This window comes from Marmota flaviventris, chromosome 1, assembly GCF_047511675.1.
Source record: "Marmota flaviventris isolate mMarFla1 chromosome 1, mMarFla1.hap1, whole genome shotgun sequence".
Taxonomy (NCBI): Eukaryota; Metazoa; Chordata; class Mammalia; order Rodentia; family Sciuridae; genus Marmota; species Marmota flaviventris.
In genome coordinates this window covers 72,701,434-72,728,270 of record NC_092498.1, presented here as the reverse complement: position 1 = coordinate 72,728,270, position 26,837 = coordinate 72,701,434, and the positions used below count along the sequence as shown (strand labels likewise).

The window sequence follows — 26,837 nt, the reverse complement described above, 5'->3', positions numbered from 1 at the left end:
GGTACTCTCTAGTGGGTGAACACAAAGGAAGTAACGTAGGTGTGAGAAGAAATCACATCGGCTTTGACCTTTTCACAGGCTTTATGAGGACGGTCATTGATGGAGCCAATAGCCACATTCTTTAGGTCTGGTGTCCACACCAAGGCATTGTTTGCTCTCTAGTGTCTTGTGTGGTGTGATAGTATGCATGTATTCATATAAAATGAAATGTTCATATGGGTTAATTAAATATTGCCTCTGACTAAAATGGACCTTATCTTCCAGTAGGCTTTAGGTTTGGCATGTGTACTTGTTTCTTATTGTGCACCTCTCCATATCATGGTGTGGGTTGCCAGTGTAATCTGAAGGGAGACAGTGATGTTAGCAGCTTCTGCTGAAAGGCTTATGCCAGGTGCACCACGGGGACCTTTCATTACCGTTGTGATGGTTCCTATGCATACATGTCAGCTACTTGGAGGAGCTGCTTGGGAGAAGAGTAAAAAGCTGTTTTTGATGGAGATTTACCTTTAAATAAGAATGTGGGGGACTAACTTAAAATAACAATCAAGCACTTAAATAGTAAATCTAATCACTAAAAGCTCTGACCAAAACTGATATAGCACTAAGTATGACTGGCAATATAAGAATTAGAAATGCAAACAAGCCAACCTTGCCTATGATCCTAGGGTTGCATATGGCCCAAGTCTAAGGCACTGAAATGGTTTCATAATATCCTACAAGGCCATAGCCTACCTTTGTTTCTTTTCTCAAGCTCTCATTTACTGTTTGGACTTTCACAGGATCTTAGGGCAACAGAATAAAAAGGAAAGAACAAAAAAAGAGAGAGAAAATGTCAGGACATTTTGAATAGTGGACAAAATGCAAACAACAACAACAAAAAAAAATTGGAAAGTAGAATGTTTCCACTACCCTTAGGAAGTCACTTTATCAGAAGCCAGGTGTGATTCCCACCAAGATGTTAAATACTACAGGAATGACAGATTTGAATCCTGCCACTCACCCAGAGCATGTGTGACATCTTTTTGAACGTGCAGTGCCATTTATCTGTTTACACACAGTGAATAGCATAGCCTTATCGATTTATCTCTAGAACATTCATTTCTCTGAGAATTAAAGCAGGCACTTGCGTGAAGTGGCAACAGGAGTATTGGGCAAGGAACTCTACTATTTTTAAAGACCAAAAGCAAATTCCTGAAACCTTCTGACTTCAATTTTTAGCTGTGAGGGAGTGAGCTGAATGAGAGGGTCCAAGGGCCCTTTCAGTTCCAGAATGATAAGATTCGAACACAGTGCCTCCTGGCAGGCCAACCTTCCCAGTGTTGGTGTTGAGCTTCCCCTCTTGTGGTTTTCAAGGGGTAGTACTGGCAGTGAGAGATGGCTCTAAAGGTTGTTGAAGCCCGACCTATGCTGCCTGAATTCCACGTATTTCTTTATGATTTTGAGAAGCCGTTGAGTTCTCACTGTGTTATAGTTGGCTCTTGGTCATTATGCTGGTCGCCATTTAAAAGGCAAGTTTGTAAATTGGAGGAAAGTTGGATGAAGTTAACTTATCAAAAACAATTTTGTAATATAGAACAGGCAAGAAAGTGATGCTTTTTTGGTTCAGTGATGGAAAATGATGGCAGAAGGAACAGGGAAAGGAAGGAAGGAAAGATCATTAATTATGACTGAATCATGACTTAGTTTTTGACTTACATGAGTTCTAGCTGGTGGTTTGAACATTTGTTGGGCTAATTTATGGTAAATTGGTAAAACACTGATGCATGAAAATGAATGATACATTTATTAAGATCATCTTTAAATTCATGAATTTTCTGAGCTCTTATTCTGTTTTCTTTGAATTTCATCGTCCACTTATTAAAAATAATTTGTAGCACACATATTATGCATTTACCTTGTTACTTTAAGTATAAACTTGTTTTCCTATTGAAGTGCATTGTGGAAAGCAAACGAGGATAATTTTTTTTGCCTATTAAACTATATCAGATTGTCCTGGAAATTATCTTTCAATACATAAATCTCTGGATGAACATAAATAAAGAATATGTCCAATCTCAAGTTGCCTATCAAACTGTTGAAGCGAAGCCCTATGGAGTAGGGAGCCTGGGTGGAGGAGATCATAATCCATCTGGCTCCTAGTGGGGTCAGCAAAATAGTGGTACATGTTTCTGTCTCCTATAGAGGGCTTTGATGTCCTTTGAGATCTGATGTCTCTAAGATTATATGGGAGGGAGTTCCTCCTTTCTTCATATAACACAGAGTAGGATAGTGGCTGCATTGACATTAAGTCTGACCATTTCTCCATGCTTAGATTCTGGCTTCCTGTATCCTGAGGGGTCTGTCTCCATGTTGTCTCCCCCTACCTTGCCTGATTTCTCTGTGTGCATTGTAGAACACTGCCCTGAGTCTATTTTGTGAGCTAAGAAACCTCAAAAAGTGCCTGGATTATCCTAAGGAGGTACCTAGATGTTGATAAGACCAAATAAAAACAAACAAGACTCTTTTTTTTCCCACACAGCTGGGACTCCAGTTAGCCAAGAAAAATTGAAAAATCAAGTTTTATGGGAGAAAGGAACTTACAGAATAATGATTCCAGGCCTGAAAGTTCAGGAAGTTCTGGAGCCCACATCTGGAGCTGATCTTTACTCATTCTGCAGTGATAATCAGATGCCCTTCACATATCTTTTCTCTCTCACATTAAATGGCTAATTCTATCTGAATTTCCAAGTTCAAATTCACAAAGAAGGAATATCATTGACAGCAAATTCTTCTGTTTGGACTGAGTACTTCATACAAGCCTCTCAGAAGCTGCTGGCCAGCCCATGAATTCTTTGTTCTTAGATCAGGTGTCTGCCTGCAGACCAGTCAAGTTTGTATCAGAAGGGGAAATGTTCAGATAACTGCCTTATGTTCCTGCCTCTTCCTGGAGAGAAGGTGGGCAGCAAAGCTTCTCTCACCATGGTTCTTATGTGGTTGTATGCTCTCTTCTCTTTGCTGGATAATCTTTCATCAGCAATGTATTCCTGATATCAGATCCTGTCTTAGTCTAGTATATTTAATATATAGTGATTCTCTCTTTGGAGGGATTGGGGAATGGAGAATAGACCCTATGAAAATCCCTGGTGAGATATGGCAAAGGAGGATATGTTGAAAATAAATCACTGTGCTTGTGATTTGATTTGAAAGTTCAACCAGAAGAATGAGTGTGTCATTTGGGTTTCTTAAAGAATAACTCAAATAAGGGAAATTTAGAAAATGTTTTTAGAGTCTGAAAGTTAGCTTTCTGCTCTCAAGGAAGTGATACTGTTTTAGTTTTAAGGACTAATATCTCTCTGGGTAGCTGGGCAGTATTTGGTCTGCAGCAGGTGGTAAATTAATAAATTTTGCTTATGAAACTTTAATGAGATTTTGAGAAGGGCATGGATTTTTTTTTTTTTTTTTTTTTTAGTATACAAAAGTAAGAAAGCTGTGTTCTGTAATTGGAGGTGCAATGTCACAAATCTCCCGTAGTGGAAAGAATGATAATGTAATAGGGATGCTAAATAAATTATCTTCCAATAAGCATGAGACCTGCAGTGTGGTAATTGAGAGGAGTCTGGTGGACAGAGGGCTTCTTGTCCTTGATCTATAGGGTATTGCAAAGGCATGTTGAAACCAGTAGGATGGTAATGGATGGTTAAGGAGATGAATGGAAGGATGTGACTTTGGCATCAGTGTTGTGCAGTAGGTGCTCTGGGGAGCAGGGTGTTACAAGGTCACTGGAGGGAAACTGGCTTGAACAGGCTTGTACTCACATTCCTCTGTTCAGGCTAAGACAGCCCAAATCAATTACCATGCATGGTCCCTCTGAGACTGGATATAACCTTAGAATACTTCTCAGCATCGCAAACCACACGTTGGTCACAATGACACCTGACCCTGAAGTTTAAACAAACCATTCCACCACTGTAGCCCTAGAACAGTGCTGCCTCAATTTCTGTTCCCTTCGTTTACTGAGTTTCTTCAAAATGTCTTACTCCAGAACTTGTCCTGAATTAATACCAGGCACAAGTGACCTGACTCACCTTAGAAATGTGTTAACTCTATACTTGGTACTACGCCAAATCCTAAACACCAACTTTCCCTGTCCTCAAGTCCAATTTCCAGAAACCAAATTATTCCTAGCTCTAGTTTCCACCCTATTCCAGTATAGAAGGGCTTTTCTGGTGATAGTTTATAGGTATTGAAAGCCCTGAGTGGCAGGAACATTCCACTAAGTGCCAACCCTTGCCTCTTTGATTTGCCTGTCTTTGTTATCCACTTCTTCTCAGGTTAAGCTCAGTGTCCAGCCTTGCAACTTGTCTACCCCAGTTGTAGTAATAAGTCATACAGGGTACAGCTATGAGTGAGAAAAGGATAGTAGGTGATACATCTAAATTTTAAGGTGATAAAGTAAAAGTAATTAAATATATTGCATAAAAGTGACTTTTCTCCAAATGTTTTGCAATTTTTTTTTTTTTCTAGACAACTAGGACTGGACCTGGTGCCTCGGAAAGAGTATGCAATGGTGGATCCAGAGGACATCAGTATTACTGAGCTCTACCGATTGGTAGGTATAAGAAATGTTGACTCACACCACACTGCTGATTTTGTGGTTTCCATGGCTCTTTTTAAACTCTTTTTAAACCTACTTGATTTTGTAAGAACAGGATATTCAGGTTTAATTTGAAGAGAATAAAAGAATGGAGGGCTGAGGTGACCCTGCCCTGAGGATAGTACTAAGACATTTTCCCTTTCTCAGAGTGATGTGATGTTCTCCACTGAGCCCCCAACTCCCAAGCACTAGAAAGTAAATGCGAGGTTTTACATTCTTTTGCAAATCTTTATACATTTTGCCTACTGTAGTGAAGTGGTTACAAGTCACACATTCATACCTGTTGTGTTTCCAGTGTCCCAACTAATGGTATCCAACCATTCATTGTCCATCAGTATATTAACCCGCCTCCCTGTCCCTGTTGTTGTGATACACATTGATTACAGAAAGTGTGTCCTCTTTGGTCTTCACCTGCTGATCTTAAACCTATCCCCAGACCCGTAAGCCTAAGTGCCAAAACCTAGGTTTTCAAAATCTGATCTAATCAGCCATGAATTTAGCCTTATATTTGTAAATACTTGTATAGAATTTACCTAATTTATTGATATTAATTAAGCTCTTTTTAAAACCCTGAATCAGAGTAGGAGGTGCTTGGGAAGAGCTTTCATGGGCCATTACCTTTTACTGTAATATCATTACCATAATATTTCTAGGAGGAGTGCCTGTCCTCCCTCCATTTAGGAAGATCCTGCTTCTTTGAAGGTAGCTTTTCAAGCTTACAGTCTTTTTCTGAAAATAGTGGGATAGTCTAAAACTGGATGGTTATCAATATATGAAAAATATGGGAAAAATCATCAGTAAGTCCATCAGAGTTTGAATCTGACTTGTGAAGTCAGACATAGGTTTATCCGTTTAAGTGTTTTTCTTCATCACCCATATGTTTAGATTATCTATTCTTTGGGTTGTAGTTGGAATACATTCTGGTTTTATAGAGGATCCCTTTACTGTGTGGTGAACTTCTTGTGAGCACTGTTGCATGCTATAGGCCTTTACGGCATCTGTGCTGAGCAGAATGTATGGTGCATGGCAAGAAGATAGTGGTAGTTTAACTCAAATTAAAGTTATCACTTCTTCTTAACCTATATTGCAAATATAATTTCTGTAGTTCACTTGTCAGTCACATCTTCTGATGTGACATCTGATTAGTTAGTTTGTTAAGCCATTGTGTTGTGTATTTTCTTACTTTTAAAAATAATCTTTCTTTCAATTTTAAGTTACTTTAGGTTGTACACAATGTCTTCTGTCCCTGGTCTTATGTTCAATTTAATTTTGTCCAGTGATTTGTACTTAATAAGCAGTCAGTCATTGTTTTGGAGATAATTATGATATGATGAACAGACTATGGATTGTGGCTTCAAATATCTAGATTTGCAGTCTTTATGAGCTCTCTGGTCTTAGACTTGTTATTTCGTCTCTGGGCCTCAGTTTCTTCATATACTAAGTGGAAAAATAATTCTTTTCTTGTTCATTACTGAATTAAAAAAAACATGTAAAATGGTTTTCCTTATATTTGCAAAATTACCTCTATAGGTAATTGGTTTTTATTCTTTTATCTCATCTGCATTAGGGAGGCAGCATGATAAGAATAAGTGATGTAATCTGTACTCAATATTAGGTTAGAGTTGGCTCTTTGGAATGAAGTAAATAATGGAAGCTTAGATACAATAGAAATTTAATTCTCAAAATGTGCAAATCTATAAACAGGAAATTCTGAATTGGTTTGCAGCTTCATGATATGAAAAGAGATACAATAGATGTCATACCATAGATGGCTTCCCGAGGACTCTTCAAAGCACAGTAGAGCTGCAAGAGCCATAGCCATTACATCTGAACTCCAGGCATTCAGAGGACAAAGTTTCCTCTCCGTTGATTCAGTTATGTTCATGAGCCTTCCTGAAAGTTCTGTTTAGCACTGACCTTTACATCTCTGGCAGAGCATAATCACACCCCCAGCTTTAGCTGAGGATGTCAGATATTTGACAAGCAACAATAATGTCTGACACAAACACTTTTCCCCTCTAGTTTTATTTTCTGTATATGCAATTTTGCCTCAGTTCTTTTTACTTAACCTGATACGTGGGTGACAAATTGATTTCACCTCTCTTAACATTGCAGTTTACTGGTGGTGGCTGCCTGGAGTGTAGTGATGATAAAATTCTGGGATCTCATCTAGGCTTTGATTGATTAACCATATCTGCCATTGGTGAGAAAGAAAAGAGGGGATACTTTAGTATTTTATAGCATAGATTCTAGTCCAAAGTCTTTGTTGTACAGATGAGGAGAATAAAACATTATAATTTCACTTGAAACCTTAATTTCTCCTCCATAACATTTTACTGTTTCTTAAAAAATGTAGCATTGCATTTTACCATTTCTAAAGCAAAGACCTATAGCCTGAGAAAAACCCAGTGATTATAAACTTTAGGATTACATGCTGTCTTCTTTAAGGTGTACATTGACTTAGCAATAATCAGTCTCTGCAGTCCTGGTCTTTTTTCTGCACAATATGAAAGTGTCTGTTGACTCACCAAGGAGAATTGGGAGGCACAGTCCTTGCTATTGTCGTTGCTTGTTGTCACTTGGACCAACTACCACAACATGGAGGTAAAATGCCCAACAGAAGATGTTTTACTTCTTTAGGGTCATATTTATAAAACAGTTTTTTTTTCATGTCACTAAATTCATATTGCATCAGGAGGAAAAATTGTCTTGCTTTAGGTTTTTGCTAGCCTGTTAGCAGATCTTTCTCACCTAATTGTGCTCATCTAAGCAGTAAAAGTGCTAAGCCTCACAGTGTTAACATATGTCCACTCAGAAAGTCTTGTCTAGTGCCAAAGGCCAGATCTCAATCCTGCTATAAATAGAGAAGCTAATAAGCTGATTGTCTGTTTTTTTGGCTCGCAGAGTATCTTCATAGGAACCTTTTATGGTTTTATAGGATCATGTTATCTTCTTGCTTAATCCTTAGTGGGTTAGACCAGTGCTTTACAAATGGAAAATTATGCTTCTCAGAGGGAGATTTACATCCCACCTCCCAGTACACTTGACATTGTCTGAAGGCATTTGGGGGTTATCGCACAGAAGTGGAGGTGGAGAGAGGCCAGAGTCCAGGAAAAAACCATGAAACATTCCACAAAACCTAGGATAGCCCCCACAATACATATTCAGCCAAACTATACTCATAAGGTTAAGAATTGTGTGTTTTCACTCATGGAAGCTAGAAAGGAAAAGAGAAAAGAAAGGTGGGGGCTAGGGGTCTCATGAAAATTGAAGGGAGATCAGTAGAACAGAGGAAAGGGGAGGGTAATCAGAAATCATGGGGAATGCTGTTGCCTAAATTATATTGTTGTGTGTATATTCAAATATGTAACAACAGATCCCATCATTATGTACAACTATAATGCACCAATAAAAATATGGAAATAAAGAGATATTTAGCCAAAATTGTTATTAGCACCGAGGTTAAGAAATCCTGATATGGACAATTCATCTAATGATTAATGTATTATATGAAGATTAAAAAGTTCAGTCAGTGAGTAAATCTTTGGGATGAATATATTTTTCTCTTAATTCGAGGTCTAGATAAATTGTAATCACATGTGGAGTAACTGGCACATACATTTTTAACCATAAATTATTTCAAGATGGATTTTTTTGTGTTATAACTACACAATTACTACTCTTTATATTATCACTACTACTTTTTAGTAACTACTTTTGAAATGTGCATATGCCTTGTAAATTTTGTTATTGCAATAATATTTTCACAAAGATATTTTTAGCACTTCCCCAAAGCAGTGAATTATCAAGAGATAAGCAAGTAATCATAACCTACTTAAGCCCAAATCCATCCTAGTCCTAGAAGGGAGTTCCAGGTTGAAGGTTGAAGGGAGGGAGAGGAGAGCTTTCAATGCCAGGGTGTGCCAGACTCGAGGGTTGTGCCACATGTACAAAGGGTGGAATCGGACTAGCATGTATGCAAAAACCAAGGCAGTAGTTGTTCAGAGGATGTGACATTTGTCAGTCTGCTCTGATTTGCATCTCTTTGCATATGATCCTGATCAGTGATTCTCAACCCTCATTGCCCATTAGAGTCACCTGGGGAGCTTTTAAAACTACTACTCTCTGGACCCCCATCCCCTACAAATTCTAATTTAATTGTTCTGGGATAGGACCTCAGTATAAGTACTTTTTAATAACTCTCTTGGTGACTCTAAAGTGCAGCCAAGGTTGAGAACCACTGATCTAGATATATTGGATTCCTTGCATGAGTAAGGGAGCTTATTTTCCCATTGGTTCTTAGTGAATGTTGTGATGGATGCTAGAAACTGTGCTTTTTGTAGTCAAAAAGCAGGCACCTCCTTGAGGTCAGTGCTTTTCTTGCAAGTTTTTTACATCTGGTTCTCTAGGTCTGCCATATCGTAGTCATTTAATCAGAACAGCCTGTGCTATGTTTCCCTTTGAAGTATATGTACGTTGATCTTTTTAAGTAACTTAGCAAGTCAGTTAGCAATTTTAGGGAAAACAGTCTTTGTGAGTTAAAAGAGATGTAGTTTTATGAATATATGATGCTTCTTTTGCCGTAGTAAAAAGAATTTTAAAAGCACAAAGTAGAGAAAATTCATAGAAAACAAGACAGAATTATGGTTTTTTTCCCCTCTAAAGTTAGAATACTCTTTTCCAAATAGCTTTTTTCTAATAATTATGGTCAATGCATACCACAATGCTGAGGCCCACTTTAAAAAAAATGTATTTACTCTTCACTCTCCATTGTTACCAAGAGGTGCCCAGTGTACCTGTTGAGTGGAAAGTGATTACAGGTGCATTTAGTTGATCTCATTTTTCTTTTAACCTTTGCTTTTCAAGTGGTTCAAAAAAAAGTTCAGAGCATGAAAAAAAAAATCTGGTAATTTATGCCAGTATGTGATTTACAGCTGGAAATTATAAAGATGGCATTTTGGCTTGAAAATTGGTGTGTTGTTCATTAATTACTGAACTCTACTTAGAAGCTTTAAAAAGATGGCTAAGGTAAAAATGGGGTTATATTCTTTAACCTCCAACAAAGGTTGTGGCTTAGTTACCATGGAGTTAAAAATCTCTGAGGCTTTTTTTTTTTTTTTTTTTTCATTGTCAAGCGATTCAGAAGAGGTGACTTCATTAGTAGTCTGTGATATGAAAGTGATAAGCCTCCACATGCCCATCCATGTGTTTTTCCTGTGGTTTTCTCCTAAATCATTGCCACTCAAAGTGCGGTTCAAGAGCCAGCTGGACTCTGAACTGTTGAAAACTGGGTCAAGTATAAGACTGGCAAGCAAATAATTAGAAATTTTTTTTCACATTTTGACATTGCCATGGTACTTTTACTGTATTTTATAAAAGTACTGAAGTATCAGCCTCCAAAATATCAAGAAGAAAAGCAACTTGGTTCCTTGCCATACACAGCATGTGGAGTCCTGTCCTAGAGAATTTATTATTTCTGCTCCATCTTTAGCTCTCAGCCTCAGTGTCACTTTTCCAGAAAGCCTTCTTTGACTGCTCAGACTAAGGTCACCCCGCCTGCCCACCTTCCCTGGTAATATAGGCCTTGCCCTTCACTCAATTTCAGTTTTACAGAGGGGTACACAGTTGTGCTGATGTCTGTTTCCCCCAGTGGATATCTCCATGAAGGCATAGATCGTTTCTTTTTTTATTCACCATTGCATTCCCATGGCTTGGCACATATCAGAGATTTAACGGATAAATGTTGAATGAATGATCTTCCCATGTTCTTCTTACCCTTGGGTCCTGTCTTCCCTCAATCCAAGAGCTTCTCAGTTCTGGTCCTGCCTCCAGCTGTGACAAAGATACAAATTCTTTCATTTAGATACCTTGCTGGCTTTCCTAAATCTTTTTCCCTGTAGGTTCTCAGCAAGTTAGAAACATGTTCTTGCTTTAGTGATAGAATATCATTGCCATACACTGTCTCACAAAACTACAACAATTTTGCAATTTAGTGTAATTTATAGAAGAACTTTTAATTTTTAGAAATGAGAAGTCATAGCTACGTTGCTCAGCTACCATCAGTGTGCAATGGTTAGTGAAATATAATATAATCTGTTTTAAAAGTTTGTTCTCACCCTGGGAATTGATAGGGGAGCTGCAGAATCCTTTGAACTTCCTTCTGAATCTCCTCTATGAGTTGATGTGATTTTTAACATTGATTACTTAAGTCTTAAAGCAAAATTCCCTGAGCTATAATATAAACTTCATAGTTTCTCATTTTAGAAATTGGCAGAAATTTGAAATTTAAATTAGAACTGAATCCTAAAATTAAAAAAAAAAAAAAGAAAATTTAGCCTGAAACATCACTACCATACCATAATTAATTAGTTTGTTGAGTGCCACTATTTTTATTGGTCCATTCTAATCTGGTTTTTTGCTGGGGTGGATGTTGTCATTCAGATGGAACATCGACATCGGAAGAAGGACACCCCAGTGCAGGCCAGCAGTCACCACCTCTTTGTCCAGATGAAGAGCCTCATGTGTTCCAACCTGGGAGAGGAGCTGGAGGTCATCTTCTCCCTCTTTGACAGTAAAGAAAATCGACCAATCAGGTAACTACATATGGAGATACTATCTATGAAGATAGTGTTAGAAAGGTAGAAATTTGTGATTGGCACATTTTTAGTTCCATGGCTTCTGTACACTTTTACTCTGCCAGTCTCGATTTTTTCATCTGTGGAACTCTATACAGGTTGTAGAATTGTAATAATTGACATCAAATGGAAGCATGGCCTTGGTTTCAAGTCTGTTATTTGTTTTGTTTGTTTTGCATTGGAAATACAAGGAAGGAAGTTTCTTTACAGTATGAAATTGGTTTGCTTATCAAGGTCAGCACATTTTTTTCTTTCAGTTTTCTGTAAACAATTATATTATTCTTATCCTGTTTGGATCAGTTGATATCAAGAGATAGCTAAATACTCTTAAATCTTTTCTGTAAAGTTTCAGAATTTTAAAATGTTGATGAGTTTTCACACTTTTTTCTCAGTTATCTGAGTCTTACCTGTTGTAGTGCTCCTTTGGAAAGTGTTAATTTTAACCTTTTTTTTTTTTTTTTTTTTTTTTTTGTGGTGTTAGAGATCGAACCTAGGGCCTTGTGCATACTGAACAAATGTTCAACCACTGAGGTACATCACCATTGCAAGTTTTTAAGTTTTAGAAAAAAAATCATAGCAAAGCATATAGCACACCATCTTTTAAGTTAAATCAAGAATTAAAATTAAGTCACTCAAAGAGTTAAGTCACACAGAGTTATCTTCATTGTACCATGCTTTAAAAATTACTTATGAAAATAGTACTAGTAACTTTAGAATTCTGAGCCACACACATTGTTTCATAAACATAAAATAATCGTGGAATATTTTTTCTCGTAAAATTGATTTTTTATTCTAGGAGTATATATCAGGGTTTTTAAAATACATTTATAGTCATAAAATCTTTGGTGAGTTAATTTCTGTTGGACATTTTTTACTGGTAAGTGTACATTTTATTTCATGAAAGTGGATAGTGTCCGTGGAATTTAGAAGGTAGTGTTTTTGTTCGGTAAGGACAGAATTTATGAGGTGTGGAAATAACAATGGCAATACCACTTGAAAATCTACCTTATACACTGCTGGAGGAAATGAATCAGAGTGTTAGAAGACCTTTCTCCCTTCACAAATCAGCACATTAAAAAGGGAAGTTAAGGGCTTGAAAGACTGATCCAAGTTATAGTTCAGCACTTTTTAAAAAATATGTGACAGATTATTTGGAGATAAATCATCTCTGCTGAAGTGTATATGGTTTATGGGTAGAATTTGACAAAATCTTTGTAACATTGTTTGCATATAATATGGTTTCTTTAATATATTTAACAAACTGTACAAACTTTAAAAGGAACAATGATGGCACTCTTGCTCATTCATTCCTTGAAGCGGAAGTCTTTGAGAAGCATAAATTCTCTTTTGCCACTAATGTTCTAATTGCATTAATGTCAGATTATATTAATTTAGGGTTACGATTAACTTCTTCCTGAGTTTTGTCTGGTTATAGACATTTTCAAGTTTTCTAAAACATTCTATATAGTCATTGATTTCCAGAGCTCTCCTTTTTACTTGGTGACAGTAGGAAAATAACTCCCAAAATATTGTCTTTGTAGTCCCCAAGTTCAGACCAGGAGTTGGCCCCTTTTCCTGGTCTGTAATGTGCTTGGTCTTTGGTGCTACCCTGCCTCCTTCCTCTCCTCCCCTGTCTCTAATATCCCACCTGGCCTGTGAAGACCCCAGGAGAAATGAAGCCTAAGGTCCTCTTTGCCTCTGCTCATCGAGTTGGGTCACCTGTGGCTCTCACCTCTTAAACTCACAATCACTGTACAGGTGTTTGGCAAAAGAATGAATCAGAATCAAAACATAAGCTTAATCTGTATTTGAAACCATCTCCAGTTTAGCTTATCCACATTTCTAAGGCCTCTGACAGCACACTGATTGTTATCTCTCAGGCTGAGTTCCAAATCTTGTCAGGAGTAAGTTTGATTCCAACTGCCAACCACACAGGGCATAGTTCCCTTGTGAAGAGGTACAGGGTGCACAGTCGCAAGACAGAGCTTGAGTCCTGTCCCTGGAGTTGATGGCACCTCCATAGTCCTGACCTCTTTATGCACCCCTACCTTTCCCTTCATCCTAGAACTGATTAGGATCCTTGCGTCCTTCAGTGTGCCCAGCAGAGATAATGAATATAAAATGTCTGCATCATCTCAGAAGAAAGTGTTATACATGTAAGATATGATTTTAGGGTACTGTTAGATTTCTTCTTATGTGGGTATTTTTAAATCATTATGTCTTTCTCTTTTCAATTTTTTTATTTTAGAATTACACATTAAAAAGGTAGGACAGTATGAGACATGCTGATATATCTACCACCAGCTTCAACAGTTATCAGCTCAGGGCTGTTCTTAACTATATCCCTGTCCAAGCCTCCTCTTTGCCCCCAGATGATTTTGAGGCAAATTCCTAACCCTCTTACTATTTTTAAATATAAGTATTTCAGGGTATATCTCTAAAAAAGGGAACTCTGAAAGAAATTGCTGCCTAAAAACTTAATATTTATCTTGATATCATCAAATATATGATTCCTGTCAGTATTTATATTTCCCCTGTTGACTCATAAATATTGTTTACAAATTATTCAAATCAAGAACTAAATCAGATCCATATATTGCAACTGGTTGATTAAATCTTTTTTTTTATTTTAAATAAAATAAATCTTATAAGTCACATTTTCCTTATTGCTTCCCTCTCCCGCTCCCTCGTAAATTCCTTGTATTTTATTTGTTGAAGAAATGGGAGTCATTTGATTTCTTGTTTTCTGATAGTTCAGAATCTAATTCCAAACAATGAAAACAGTGGACAAAAAAAAAATGGTATAGTTAAATGAATGCTTCTGTTGTTATATACTGTCATTATTGTTACAGTTTACAAAAATAAAATGCAATCTAAGTGAGATCTTTTTGGCATTGCCCTGACCGTTAATCACAGGAGGTTACCTTATCTAAGTACAGATGGAGGGACCAACATTTGCAAGACCTGTAGAGGAGGGAGAAGGAAAGGAGGATGTTTATTTCTCTTATGAGGCAGACAACTAGTTAAGACTTTGGTTTTTTAAACCTCCCTCCTTTAAGAAGCAAACAGCCATCTGTCCAACATTGTTTTAAGTGCTCTAAATATACTGTTATAAGCATCAGTTTTAAAGGTGAGGAAACTAATGCATAGAGTGATTAGGTAATGTGCCTAATGTTCTGTAAGTGGCAAGAGGTAAAACAGAGCCACAAATCTTGTAGTCTGGTCCCAGAGCCCTGTCATCTTAACCTCTACATTGTAGGCCTCTTCAGAATTACTCCTTAAATGCTTTAGTGTTTGTCTGAAATTTTCCATAGTTGGACAGGATTTTATTGACCAGAATGAGAGTCATAGTCTTAATAAGAAATTATTATAAACTAATGATAATGGTAATACTGGAATCAGTATAGGAATAGTCCATGCTCTAGAAATTGGTTCTTAAAATTGAGTCCTCAACATATTTCAAGAAAAGCAAAGTAGGGCTGGAGGTGTAGCTCAGCCATATAGTACTTGCCTGGCATGCTTAAGGCCCTAGGTTGGATCCTCAATACCACAGATAATAAACAAACAAACAAGAAAGAAAAGTAGCATCAGCTCTTGCTACCCAACTATGATAAAAATCTTAGATTCCATACTTTCAAGTGTCAAATATACAAAAGGAGAAATGTGTAAAAACCACAAAATTGTGAAGCATATAATATCTCCTCAGGTACCAGGAAAATGGAACAAATATAGATAGATAGATAGATAGATAGATAGATAGATAGATAGATAGATAGATAGATAGATGAAATTAAATAAACAACAACCCTTAAATCATCATAAATGCCAGGCCATATTTGGAAAATTGGTGCTAATTTTATCTTCAAACAGTTACTGGCACTGCCTGAAGTTGGCCTAGATTGTTAGGCCGCTGCTGCATGGTATGGATACCTTTTGTACGAAGTATGAGTAAAGTCAGGTACATTCTCACAGCATCCTGCTGGCACATGCCTGCTGCAGACCTCTTTTCCACTTTCCTTCCCCCAGCTGTTTGTGTAGCATCACCAGCTCAGAAGGCCCAGGATGAAGGTCCCATAAGATAGGGGCTTTTGGAAATAGACTAGAGTTTGGAGACGGAGAGATTAGCCATGGGCCAGAATAGGCCAGTTATTCGATGATCATTAAAAATAACACACTTCTGGGGCTGAGGATATAGCTCAGTTGGTAGAGTGCTTGCCTTGCATGTGTAAAGCCCAGGGTTCAAACCCCAGCACCACCACCACCAAATACAACGACAAAAAAAATTTCTGTTTATTTGAGCTTTGTACCATCAGGGCTCAATTTCTTTCTATAAAAGTTAATTGTTAGTTAAAAAAATTAGTTTTCCAGAATGAAGTTTCACATGAGTAAAATGTTTCTAGTGAGTATTTATCTGGTCAAACATTTGATTTCACCAGTCTGCAAGAATATAGCCAGGAAAGGCAGGGAAACAGTTCTCTGTAATTTTATTTTAGACATTTTATAGACTTTGTATAATGTTTCTTATGTGCCAGGCACTGTTCTACGCTCTTTTAAGAATATTAATTTTTTTTAGCTGGTGTAAAATACCTTATAAGGTAGGCAGGTACTACAAATATATCCATTTTTATAGCTTGGAAGACTGAGGCACAAAGATTAATACCTTGCTAAAAGTCCTACAGTTGGCATGTGGTGGGGCTGATATTTTAACAGGGAAATCTGTGCAGGAATAAATATTCTTAATCTCTTCACTCATCTCATTATCTATAATATTTAGAATATGCTACAAATTATAAAATTATAATTTGTTTTTGCTTAGCCAATTTTTACTCACCATTGTGTAGTAAGAGATTTGTGGAGAGTTTGTTGTTTTGTCTTTTAAGAAACTAGAGTAGTTGAACTTGAACTCTTTAAGAACTGACAGAAAGAATCCAGTGATGAGGAAGAGATCACATTCAGGAAGAGGTGAAATCACGGATGGTCAAGGTCCCTTAGGAGAGGGGCTTCAGGAAACAGACTTGAATTTGCAGATGGGAGGATTAGCCATGGACCAGAGAAAGGAAGAAAGGGAAAGGTGTGCTGTGTCTTAACTGAGCTATTGGACTGGGAACATGCATTTTTCATTATACAGAGAAAGTGAACAACTTGGGATTATATTTTACAATATCTCCTTTAGGTTGTATTTAAAATTGGCTCTTAGAATGCATGGCAATAGAAATTGCCATAGTGTTTATGCTATCCATAGATTATGGAGCTATGGATCTGTATATTAATGCTTATCTTTCTTTGACATGGCAATTAATAGACAACTGACTGTAAATTATATGGGCCAGTGAAAATGACATAGTTCACTGGTTGACTAACTCCCCTAGAACGTTCATTACTTTATTTATTGATGTATTCTAAGGCTTCATTAATTAAAATTGTACATTTGTCTTGGGAACTAATTCATTATTTTATTTCATTCTCATCTGAGACCATATTTAACAGGACCTGAGTGCCACCAATTGGCATTCACCTTACTATAGGGCTACTCATGCATATGAGCTGCTGGCATGGGCTTTTATTTGAGAAATTAGCAGCAAGATAGTACTTCTGGAAAAAGCCTTATCCTTGTAATTAATTATAGATGAAGTTAACTTTCTGTTGATACCTTATTAACATACTTTCCTGCAGTTAGGTATATTTTCTATCATTATTCAGTTAAATTCTCATTTTCCTGGAAATGCATTTCTATATAAATTTATATTGCCTAAAATTACATTTTATTCAGTATATCATAACAATTCTATTATTTAAAGAAAAGATAAACAGTAATACAATTGGTGAGAATACAGATTTTTTAATATGGACTCATATGTGAATTTCTCTCCATCTGGAAGATACTTATCTTCCTGCATTTTGAAACCATTTTATAGTATGTACGTGGCCACCCTCTGAAATTATATCACCTGGGTTGAAATCCTGACTGTGCCATTTAGTAACTATATCATCTTGGGCAAGTTAACTCATGTATATTGTGGCTGTTAACTCATCTGCTAAGTGAGGATAATAGTAGTACATTCCCCCTAGGATTACTTTAGCACTAAACTCTGAGTGTGATGCTTCCACACCTGGTAATTAGTTAGTAAATCTTAGCTATAGTGATGAAGATTTTAAAAAACCAGAACAGGAGGTATACTTTAACATAACTAGAAATATGTGATGGTTGCCCTTGAATTCTTAAAGAAATCATGTCTTCAAGGAATTGTTGATTTTTTAATGTAAGATATTACAGTAATGTAAAATTTAGAGAGCCCTCCTAGTAACTAGTAAAATGGAATATTAGGTGGGAGACTACTTTATTGATGTAGTCTAGTCCCATAGATGATCCCAATTCCATTCTGTCTAGAAAACATACCTGCATCCAAGTGAACCCACAATGATTACCTTTGATAACATATTTGAAAGAACTTAAAAGGAGTGTTTTTCTATCTAGGCGCAGTGGCGCACACCTGTAATCCCAGTAACACAGGAGGCTGAGGCAAAAGGATTGCAAGTTCAAAGTCCACCTAAACAACTTAGCAAGACCCTGTCTCAAAATAGAAAATGAAAACAAAATAGGCTGGAGTTGTAGCTCCATGGTAAAGTGCCTCTTTCTTACTGGTATAGGAAGGTCAGTATTGCCTTTAAAGCAAAAACTTTAACTTACAGATAAGAGCAAAATCAGAGCTCTAAATCAGTATAAGTTCATCCTCCAAAGGTGATTCTGCAATCTGTATATGGGGTAAAAATGGGAGCTCATAACCCACTTGAATCAAATTGTGAAATATGATATATCAAGAACTATGTAATGTTTTGAACAGCCAACAATAAAAAAAAAAAAAAAAGAAAATTACAGTTAGAAGAATGTTGTTACCTCTTCCCATTCATTTGTTTATTCACTCATTACACAAGTGCATAGGATTAACTGTCCTGTGCTCACAATGCAAGGCCCAGCTGGAGATCCAACGGTGACTCTCAGAGCAAGTGCCAGGAATCTACTTTAAAAAAGATGAAGGATGCTTCTTTGATTAATGTGGGAGGTGGGTCAGGGAAATAGGCATAAAATATTGAGATGGAATAGAGGTGCTTTATGTTTGTTGCCTTACTCTTTTGTGAGTAAAATTCAAAACAAGATTGGCTGCCATCAGACAGCAAAGGACTGGAAATGAGTTGCAGGAGGAAGGTAGGCATACTGAGAGCAAGGGTGTGATAGGGATCCAGCACTCCCACTACTGGGTGTGGACTCAAAGGAAAAGAAATCAAAGAGACATCTGCTCTGCTGTGTTCATTGCAGCACTATCAAAATAACCAAGAGGTGAAAACTACCTAAGAGTCAACCACTAAGTGAATAAAGAAAAGGTGATCTATACATATACAGTGGAGTGCTTATTCAGCCTTAAGCAGAAAATCATGTCTTTGGCCCAATATGGATGAACCTAAAGGACAGTATCAGTGAATAAGCCAAACACAGAAAGAAAAATATCAAATTATCTGACTTATATGTGGAGTATAAAAGAATCAAACTATAAAATATAGAGAGTAGAATAGTTATCACCATAGAATTGGTGGGGGCTTGGGGAGATGTTGGTTAAAGGACATAGAACTTGTTAGATAGGAGAAATAAGTTCAAGAGATCTATTGTATAATAAGGTGACTATAATTAATAGCAACGTATTCTTGAAAACTGCTGAGAGTGTAGGTTTTAAGTGTTCTCACCATGGGGTGGGAAAGTATTTGAGGTAATGCATATGTTAATTAGTTTGATTTAGGCATTCCATAATATGTACATATTTTAAAATATCATGTTGTATAATATAAATACATACAATTTGTTCTTTTGTATTAGGAATTGAACCCAGGGATTCTTTCCCGCTGAGCTACATTCCCAGACCTTTTTATTTTATTTTATTTTTTAATTTTGAGATAAGATCTTGCTAAATTGCTGAAGCTAGCCTCAAATTTGTAATCCTCCTCCAGTGTAGGAGTGTACCACCATGCCCAGCTACAATTTTTGTCAATTCAAAATAAATAAATAAAATGTTAAAAATAATACTCCAATGTTAAAAAAAAAAAATTAAGAAAGAATGTGATAGTGAGTTTGTGATGAGTAACAGAATCCCTAGGTGCATTGAGTGTGCACCATTAAGAGATCTCTGAAATCTGTAGGGAACCTGGCTTCCAAGTTAGCTTTTCTAGGAGTGTTCAGGCAGTGCGGATCAGAAGCAGGAGGTAGGGCTGATTATTGAAACACCACGTGTCCAAAAGAATGAGAAAACTGGGAATCCCGTGATATGTTGAAGAGAATCTAAGAAATTACATTTGTAGCTTCTAGTAGTTCTCTTTGGGGGCTGACAAGATCTAAGAGCCTTTTCATTTTTAAAAGAAAATGAAAGAACTGTACTTTTGAAAAGACTCAGTTCCTGGGGAAATTTTTCAAGAGCATACAGAAGGGAGCTGTTAAGGAAACTAGTTATTTGGCAGAGAGTAGGAAAAAAAAAAAGGCTAATATTTTTGTGTTTACATGTTAGTACATAAGACAGTCAAGAGAGCAGATAAGGTTTTTTGAATTCTCTGTGTGCTGCACTTGTGTTTCTTGGTTCATACATCATTTACAGCTCACCATGGCATGATCATACAAGTTTAGCATCTATTTTTTTATATAAATTAGGAACATATATTATTTTGAACATTGAAAGATTGTATGCATGGTTTCCTTTTTCTAGTTTCATTTTATAAAACTAAAATTGTAAGCTCTCCAAAGCAAAGCAACAATGTAGGGGAAAAGTTCAACTGGCCAGACATTCAAGGAGCACAGCCCCAAGAGCAAAAATAGATGGAGAAGGCATTCAGAGACCTCCTTGAATCGTGGCAGTATCAGCCACCCATACTGCCCAGAGTGTTTCCTGCTGTGTCTAGACATGCTGGCACAGATCTCACTGGGGGTGTCTGCCTGTCAGCGACCCGTGGCGCCCTTCCCTTGGGCCTCTTGTTGAAAGGCACTGCTGCTCCCCACCCTCCCGCTTCTCCATCATTTGATTGTTCTGGCAGGTGCATGAAAATTGGGATTGTTGTCACTTCAGAGTTAATCATATTTGTGCTTTACTCCCCCTTTGGTCACACTTCTGTGTCCCATAAAAACAAACAAACAAATAATTGCTTTAGAGACTTAGTGATGTCCTTAATGGGAGAGATTTTAAAGAAATCAGCCAGGAGGTGAATCTAAATGAAAACAAAATAGCCAAGAAACACTTTTATTCGTACTGAGAACACTCAGGGCTCGTTTATTTTTTTATGTTGCATTTTAAGAGCCATACAATTCCAATTATTTTTGAAATTGTGAATCACATTATTATAATAGGTGGCTAGAAATTCAAAATTGCAGAAAACCAAAAAGCCTTACAAATTGGCCTTCTCTTTCTCTTGACTTCTAAGCAATTATTTGGGTGACTTGTCCCTTTTTACCTTAACATGGAAGTATCTTAGAAGGTTACCGGAAGGGCATTTTCTTCCTATCTGTGTGTTTTAAAATATGGCCTGATTAGTGTTCTTTTTGCTAGGATTCTGTTTCTTCTTCTACCCTGTGATTATTGCTTAGAGGGAATTCAGTATATTAAGTTTTCCTAAGTTCCCTGAGGGATAAACTGTCATTACACAAAGAAACCACTTGGCAAGGACTTCTTTGGTATTCTGTGCCATTTATGTTGCAGGATGATTCAACATCAACAAAGAAATTATTAATGATGCGGCTGTATCTTCTCATCATCTTTGTGTTCTCAGCACCTTGCAGAGTGGCTGACACATGGGGTTGATGCAGTTAAAGGAAGCTTTCAAGTCTTGCATTGCTGTTGAGGGGAAGCATTAAGAGTTGATGCCATTAGCGTCTTAATCTTCGCTATCATCCTTCCACTCCAGGGGGGATATGCTTCTTAATAAGCGATAGAATTCAAGGTGTTGAGTGCATCAGAAACATTATAGAGTTGTTTCATGTTACACTATGTTAATCAGAACTCTGCTCTCAGACCTGTCTCTAGGGAACCATCATTTACAAACACTGTCATGCTAAAAAGTACATAAAAATTGTCAGATAAATGCATAGCATCTTTTCCATCTCATTTCCATTTAGAAATTTTGAACTACAAGTTGAACAGAGGCTACAGCTCCTTCTTCTTCTTCTTCTTCTCCTTTCTCCTTCTCCTTCTTCTCCAGTTAAACATAAGTTCACAGTATTCCTGTGGAATTATTGAGGTCAGTTCTTCATTCATTTATTTAGCAAGCAATTGTTTCTCTCCTCTTCCAGGCCACTCATTTGGGGGTGCTCATCATTGAATAAAATGAGAAAAGTTAGTCCTGCCTCACAAATCTTATATTCTACTTATGTTCAAATGTTGAGAAACATTTTTAAGGCCAGAATTTCTATAACTTTCTTTTCTAAAGTATCCAACATACAAATTTTATTTTATAAAAGTAATTCCAATGTCTAAAACAATGATTAACCTTTTCAGTGGCTAGGTTAAGTTCAGTATAAGGTTCCTTTTTAAACTTATGTAAATTGCAGACCTCAGCAGATATTAGTGTACCTGTTCTTATGCATATTAACATTTGTCTATCAGTACAGAGGCTTTGTAGCTTTCTGATTAAGAAAGCTTCTGACTTTCAAAAAGCCTATGACATGTGGCATCTAATCAATAAATGCCATTTAATGATGATTTAGTTTCATTTTAAAAAATTATAATGAATATGAAGAATCTTACAGGTAAGCTGCTGAAAGGGAAATTTGATTCTGACTTATTTTTATTAAAAAAAGAACATCCTTTTGAGATAATAAATGCATGGAAGATTTATTACACTTATTGTTTTTGTAGGACTTGAATTGCATGGATTTTTATTACCTATTCTGTTTTCATGAAGGCTTCTTTGCCTTAAAAAAATTGCATACTTCAACCCAAAGAAATTATGAAGAGCTTGGGTGTACTTTACTTTCAACATTCTTTATTACACATTCGTTCCTAACAAAGAGGCATTGTTAGAAAAGTCAGAATAATTGCTGAATATAGATCAGAGTGATTGCTTCCTCATAAAGTGTCAGAGATACAATGTTTACAGTGATCAAATTATGTAAATTCCCAGAAGAATAAATATGAGACTTTCTGCCTACCCCTTCTTATTTCACAGTCTCTGTTTCTGTTGACCTAGATACTATCACACCTACTTCTGGTTCCTTCTCTGAGAAACTTGTTTTCCAGTTAAACTCTTCTGGAGAGAAATGCAAGCAAATATTTTCCTAAATCATTTAGTTATAAAATATTATTCTTTCTAAGGATTTTACTCAAAGTGAACTTTGAGATTTCTAGGGTCCCATGTCTTCTGAATCTAGATTCATTGTTGCCTTTCCTAAATCAACATGTAATCAAGATTATTTCTTTAATGTTTCAATCATTAAGTCTGGAAACTGTAACATGAAACAGCAGATGTGAAAATCATTTATTTATAATTTTATGGAGTTTTGCATGCCTTTTATCATTGAGTCTTAACTTCCTAAACACAAAATTCTTTGAATGTCTTTATCATCTGAAATGAAAAATAGCACAGAGTGGTTAATAATCACCCTGTGTAGTAAGAAAGAAAAGGGCTTGATATTGAAAGTTGGCAATGAACTTGACTGTAGCTTAGACATTTATCTCCTCTTGTATCACTCAGCAGAAGTCAAGTCTTTTGCTGTTCCAACAAAGCTATCCCATTATTAGGTGCTTAGTTCTTCCACACTCATTCATTTGTGAAGCTGGGCTTGGATGTTAATCTTTAAAAAAGAAAGCGCATCTCTTTCCTCCTTAAATAAATGACTGTGGAAACATTGGCACTCAGGGTCTTCCTCTTTCCATTTCCCTTTAGTCAAAGAGTTCATGGCCCTAATGTTGCTTTAGTTTTAAAATTAGAAAGCATATTAATAGCCTCTAGAAAGACTTGCTTGAGATGTTGCTTTCATTTATTGCCAAGGAAAAACTCTGTCATTTATGTTGGTCATGTGATTGGGAGAAAGACGGGGAAAAGTCTTTGACCCTAAGGTACCTGGGTTTTGTTGCCTGTTTTCTGATATATATATATATATATGCTTCTCAGGAGAATGTTCTGGTAACTGGGTTAGGAGTCCTTGGATAAGGACACCAGTCCAGTTTGCTACTGCTCATTCTCTTTGCATATAACATCCTTTTATCCTTCATCCATAGTGAGCACTAAAGCCCATGTGGCCACCCAGGGTTGCCAGCCCACCCTCCACCCACTTCTCATGGTGTCCTGCCTGATCTAAGTATCATCAGTTTCTGGGGATGTTCCTTTAACAGTTCATTGTATAGCTTAGATTTTTCTATTTCAAGTTGTCTTTTGCTACTTGTGCTAGGAAAGAACACAATTACAGCTCTCTTCACACTGTTGGGGAGGAAAGGTAATTTTTTTTTTTTTACAACCTATATATCTTCTTAGTTGGAACTAGCCCCTGTAACAAAAAAGAAAGATTCACAAAAGAAAACCAGAGTTTATTGGCATGTGCATTTTGTGTATACATAGAAGACACCCAGGGAATGAGTAATTCTGAAATAGGTGGCTATGAATTTCAGCTAACATAGCATCTTCAATAAAGATCAGTATACTGATAGAGAAAGGACAAGATAAAGTCTCTTACCTTAGGTACATGTATGACTGCAGGAATGGTGTGACTCTACATCATGTACAACCAGAGAAATGAAAAGTTGTGTTCCATTTGTATACAATGAACCAAAGTGCTTTCTGCTATCATGTATAACTCATTATAACAATTAAAAAAAAAAGATAAAGTCTCTAAGAGCAGCAGCTTGTGGGAAGGCAAATAAATGCAAAGAATAGTTAGCAAAAGTTGTTAATGTAGATACCCATTGTGCCATCTCCAGGCCCGTAAGGGTCTAAAATTGTCTTCATTGGTGAACATGGTTCCTCCTGGTAGAAGTGGGAGGCTGGATATTGCATACATCTGTCTCCTCCTTCTAGGCAAATAGAGGGAGAGCAGAGAGATTTCCCAAATCTGCTTCTTCTTAATTGCTCAACAATCCTTATGCCAGGGAGACATGTTTTGGGGTAGCATATTTTGGTCTCTTACAACAGATTGTTGGGAGCATCTTGCTCTGTTAGTCAATCAGAAAGCATTTGAGAAAATGTAGGAGAGCCAGGAAATAAAAGCCATTGAGTTCATGCATACCCTGTTGCCTTCTAGATAAACTCTAGAATTCACACTGTCCAGCCATCTTCTTACCTCTTCCCATCTTATTGTCCATCTTATTGCTCTCATTGTTTCTTCCTTGGTTTCTAGTGTGTCTTCTCTCTCACTTTCTCAGTATAGAAGAGGTATTGGTTGTTATTCTTACATACAGCATAATTAATTTAAGATAATTGGCTTTGATTTTTCAAAGTTACTACATGGATATTTTGTTGCAAAATTGATTTGTATGAGTAAAAAATATGACAGTTCAGTTTTTCCTCCAATTGATCATTTTAATGTTTTCTCCCTTTTGCTATTATTGCTTTTGGAGATCATAAATCTATTCCAATGATTTAATTTTTTTAAAAAAATATTTTTTTAGTTGTAGTTGAACACAATGTCTTTATTTATTTTTATGTGGTGCTGAGGATTGAACCCAGTGCCTCACACATGCGAGGCAGGCGCTCTACCACTGAGCTACAACCCCAGCCCCTCCAATGATTTAACTTTTAAAAATTATTTTAGAAACTGTCTTTGTCATTTTTGTAGCTTCATATCTTTCATACCACATGGTTCAACCCACGTTATTACCTAGTCGTATATTTTGGATAAAGTACATGTTGTGTAACTTTTACACACATTAAATCACTAGACAGCTTTTCTTCTTAAGTGAGTTGTAGAAATAAACATGAATCCATATACAGAGGTACAAAAAATTTTATATGAAATATAAAATTTTAAAATCTTTAGAATATATAAATATATTTCGATTGAAATACCAAAATCTCTGACATTGGCCTTTAGTATCTTTTAGTTGCATTATCTTCTGAAGGCAACAGATTATAGTAGGACACCCCATGGGGGCACTTGATGTTATTATGCAGAAGGTTGCAAGAACCTTCCCAGATCTGTCTGGCCTGGGGTCCTTTGGGACCCTAGGTAAAGCTTTTGCAACAGAAGGGTGCCTGCTTCTGAGGGGTTGAGATGTGCTGAGAAACAGAGGAGAAGCCATTGGAGTCCTCAGATCCTCACCTTGCTTCCTATAGTATATGTAACGTGGCTAAAACCATTTCTACCAAATTGTGCTATTTGAAACACACTCTTCATTATTAGAGGTCTCTTTCAGGACATCAGAATTTCAGTGGTTTGGTTGTACAGGCATAAACTTCATAAACACAGTCATGTTGTGGCTTATTTTTTTTTTCTTTTGGCTTCATGCATTTGTAATTATTTTTTAACTTTTATGGAGAATATTTTATGTGACATAGTCAGTATTGCTCTTTTTCTGTTTCTGAAGTGCTGTTCTTTCAAAGACAGGATTGCATGTTGTTCAGAGCCAAGACACTCGAGCTGGACTCTGGATATTAGTATCCTGCCTCCATCCTTGCTTGGCCATACAACTTTGGCCAACTTACCTGTTATCTGAAACCCAGCTTTCTCATTTGTCAGGCAAGCAGCTTGATAGGTTCTACCCCATTAGGGTAGTTGTGGGAATTAAATGAGAAGATCCACATGAAGCCAAAGTTATAGGGTCTGGCACCAGAAGGTACATATTTGCTTTTATTATTTTTCTCTAGGAGCTATGCTGGGGACACTTATTTCTATTCTTATTACATTATCTTGGTTTTCTTAAATCCTTGTCAGAAGAAGGTAGGTTATAAATAATAATTATGATTTGTTAGTCTTTATTTCCAAGGAAAGAATTATTGTTGATTTATAGTATCATGATGTATAATGAAACACACACTGAACTCAGGTGGACACTAAATTGCTTCCTGTAGTGAAATTTACTCTAGAAGAACATGAGGCAGTATATGAAGCCAATAATGATCTTTTCTGTACTGATAATATCAATTCTCTTTTCTCAGGTTTTCTACAAGTATTCAATTTCCTTAATCTTTAAGAAGAGGGAGGCATTAGAAAACCTTAGTCACTGCAGATTTATTCATTATTATATGTTTAATATAATGAAGATATAAAATCTACATTGGGACAGGATTAAATGGCATGATCTAGAATTTAGAAGTGCCATGAAACTGATGTGGTGAATCTCACATCTGTTGGTGGGACAGCATTGGTTGAAATGTCTTTGGGGGAAATTTTGGAGATTTCCTTAATATTAAAGAAAAGGATATTATGAAAAAGAGAAGGAACATTTGGGAGAGTTAAAGCTTTTCAGTTATTTTGATGATGTTATGTTTTTTCCCTAAAATTGTATATTTGTTTAGTCTTATCAAGGAATACCAAATCATTGGGTAGAAACTGAAGATGGTCAATGACTAGGAAAGAAACACCCAAATCTCTTAAAGTTAGGAAAGAAGCA

General features: G+C 36.6%; 1 protein-coding gene across 3 annotated transcripts in view; it reads left to right on the top strand.

The window, feature by feature from the left end:
* Positions 1–26,837, top strand: part of Dock4 (dedicator of cytokinesis 4) — a 439,856-nt gene that overhangs the window by 199,591 nt on the left and 213,428 nt on the right. For all 3 annotated transcript variants that reach the window (XM_071613555.1, XM_071613553.1, XM_071613552.1), the window contains 2 exons: positions 4,504–4,588; positions 11,075–11,226. In XM_071613555.1, coding sequence (XP_071469656.1) covers positions 4,504–4,588; positions 11,075–11,226 — 237 coding nt within the window. The remainder of the gene's footprint in view (positions 1–4,503; positions 4,589–11,074; positions 11,227–26,837) is intronic.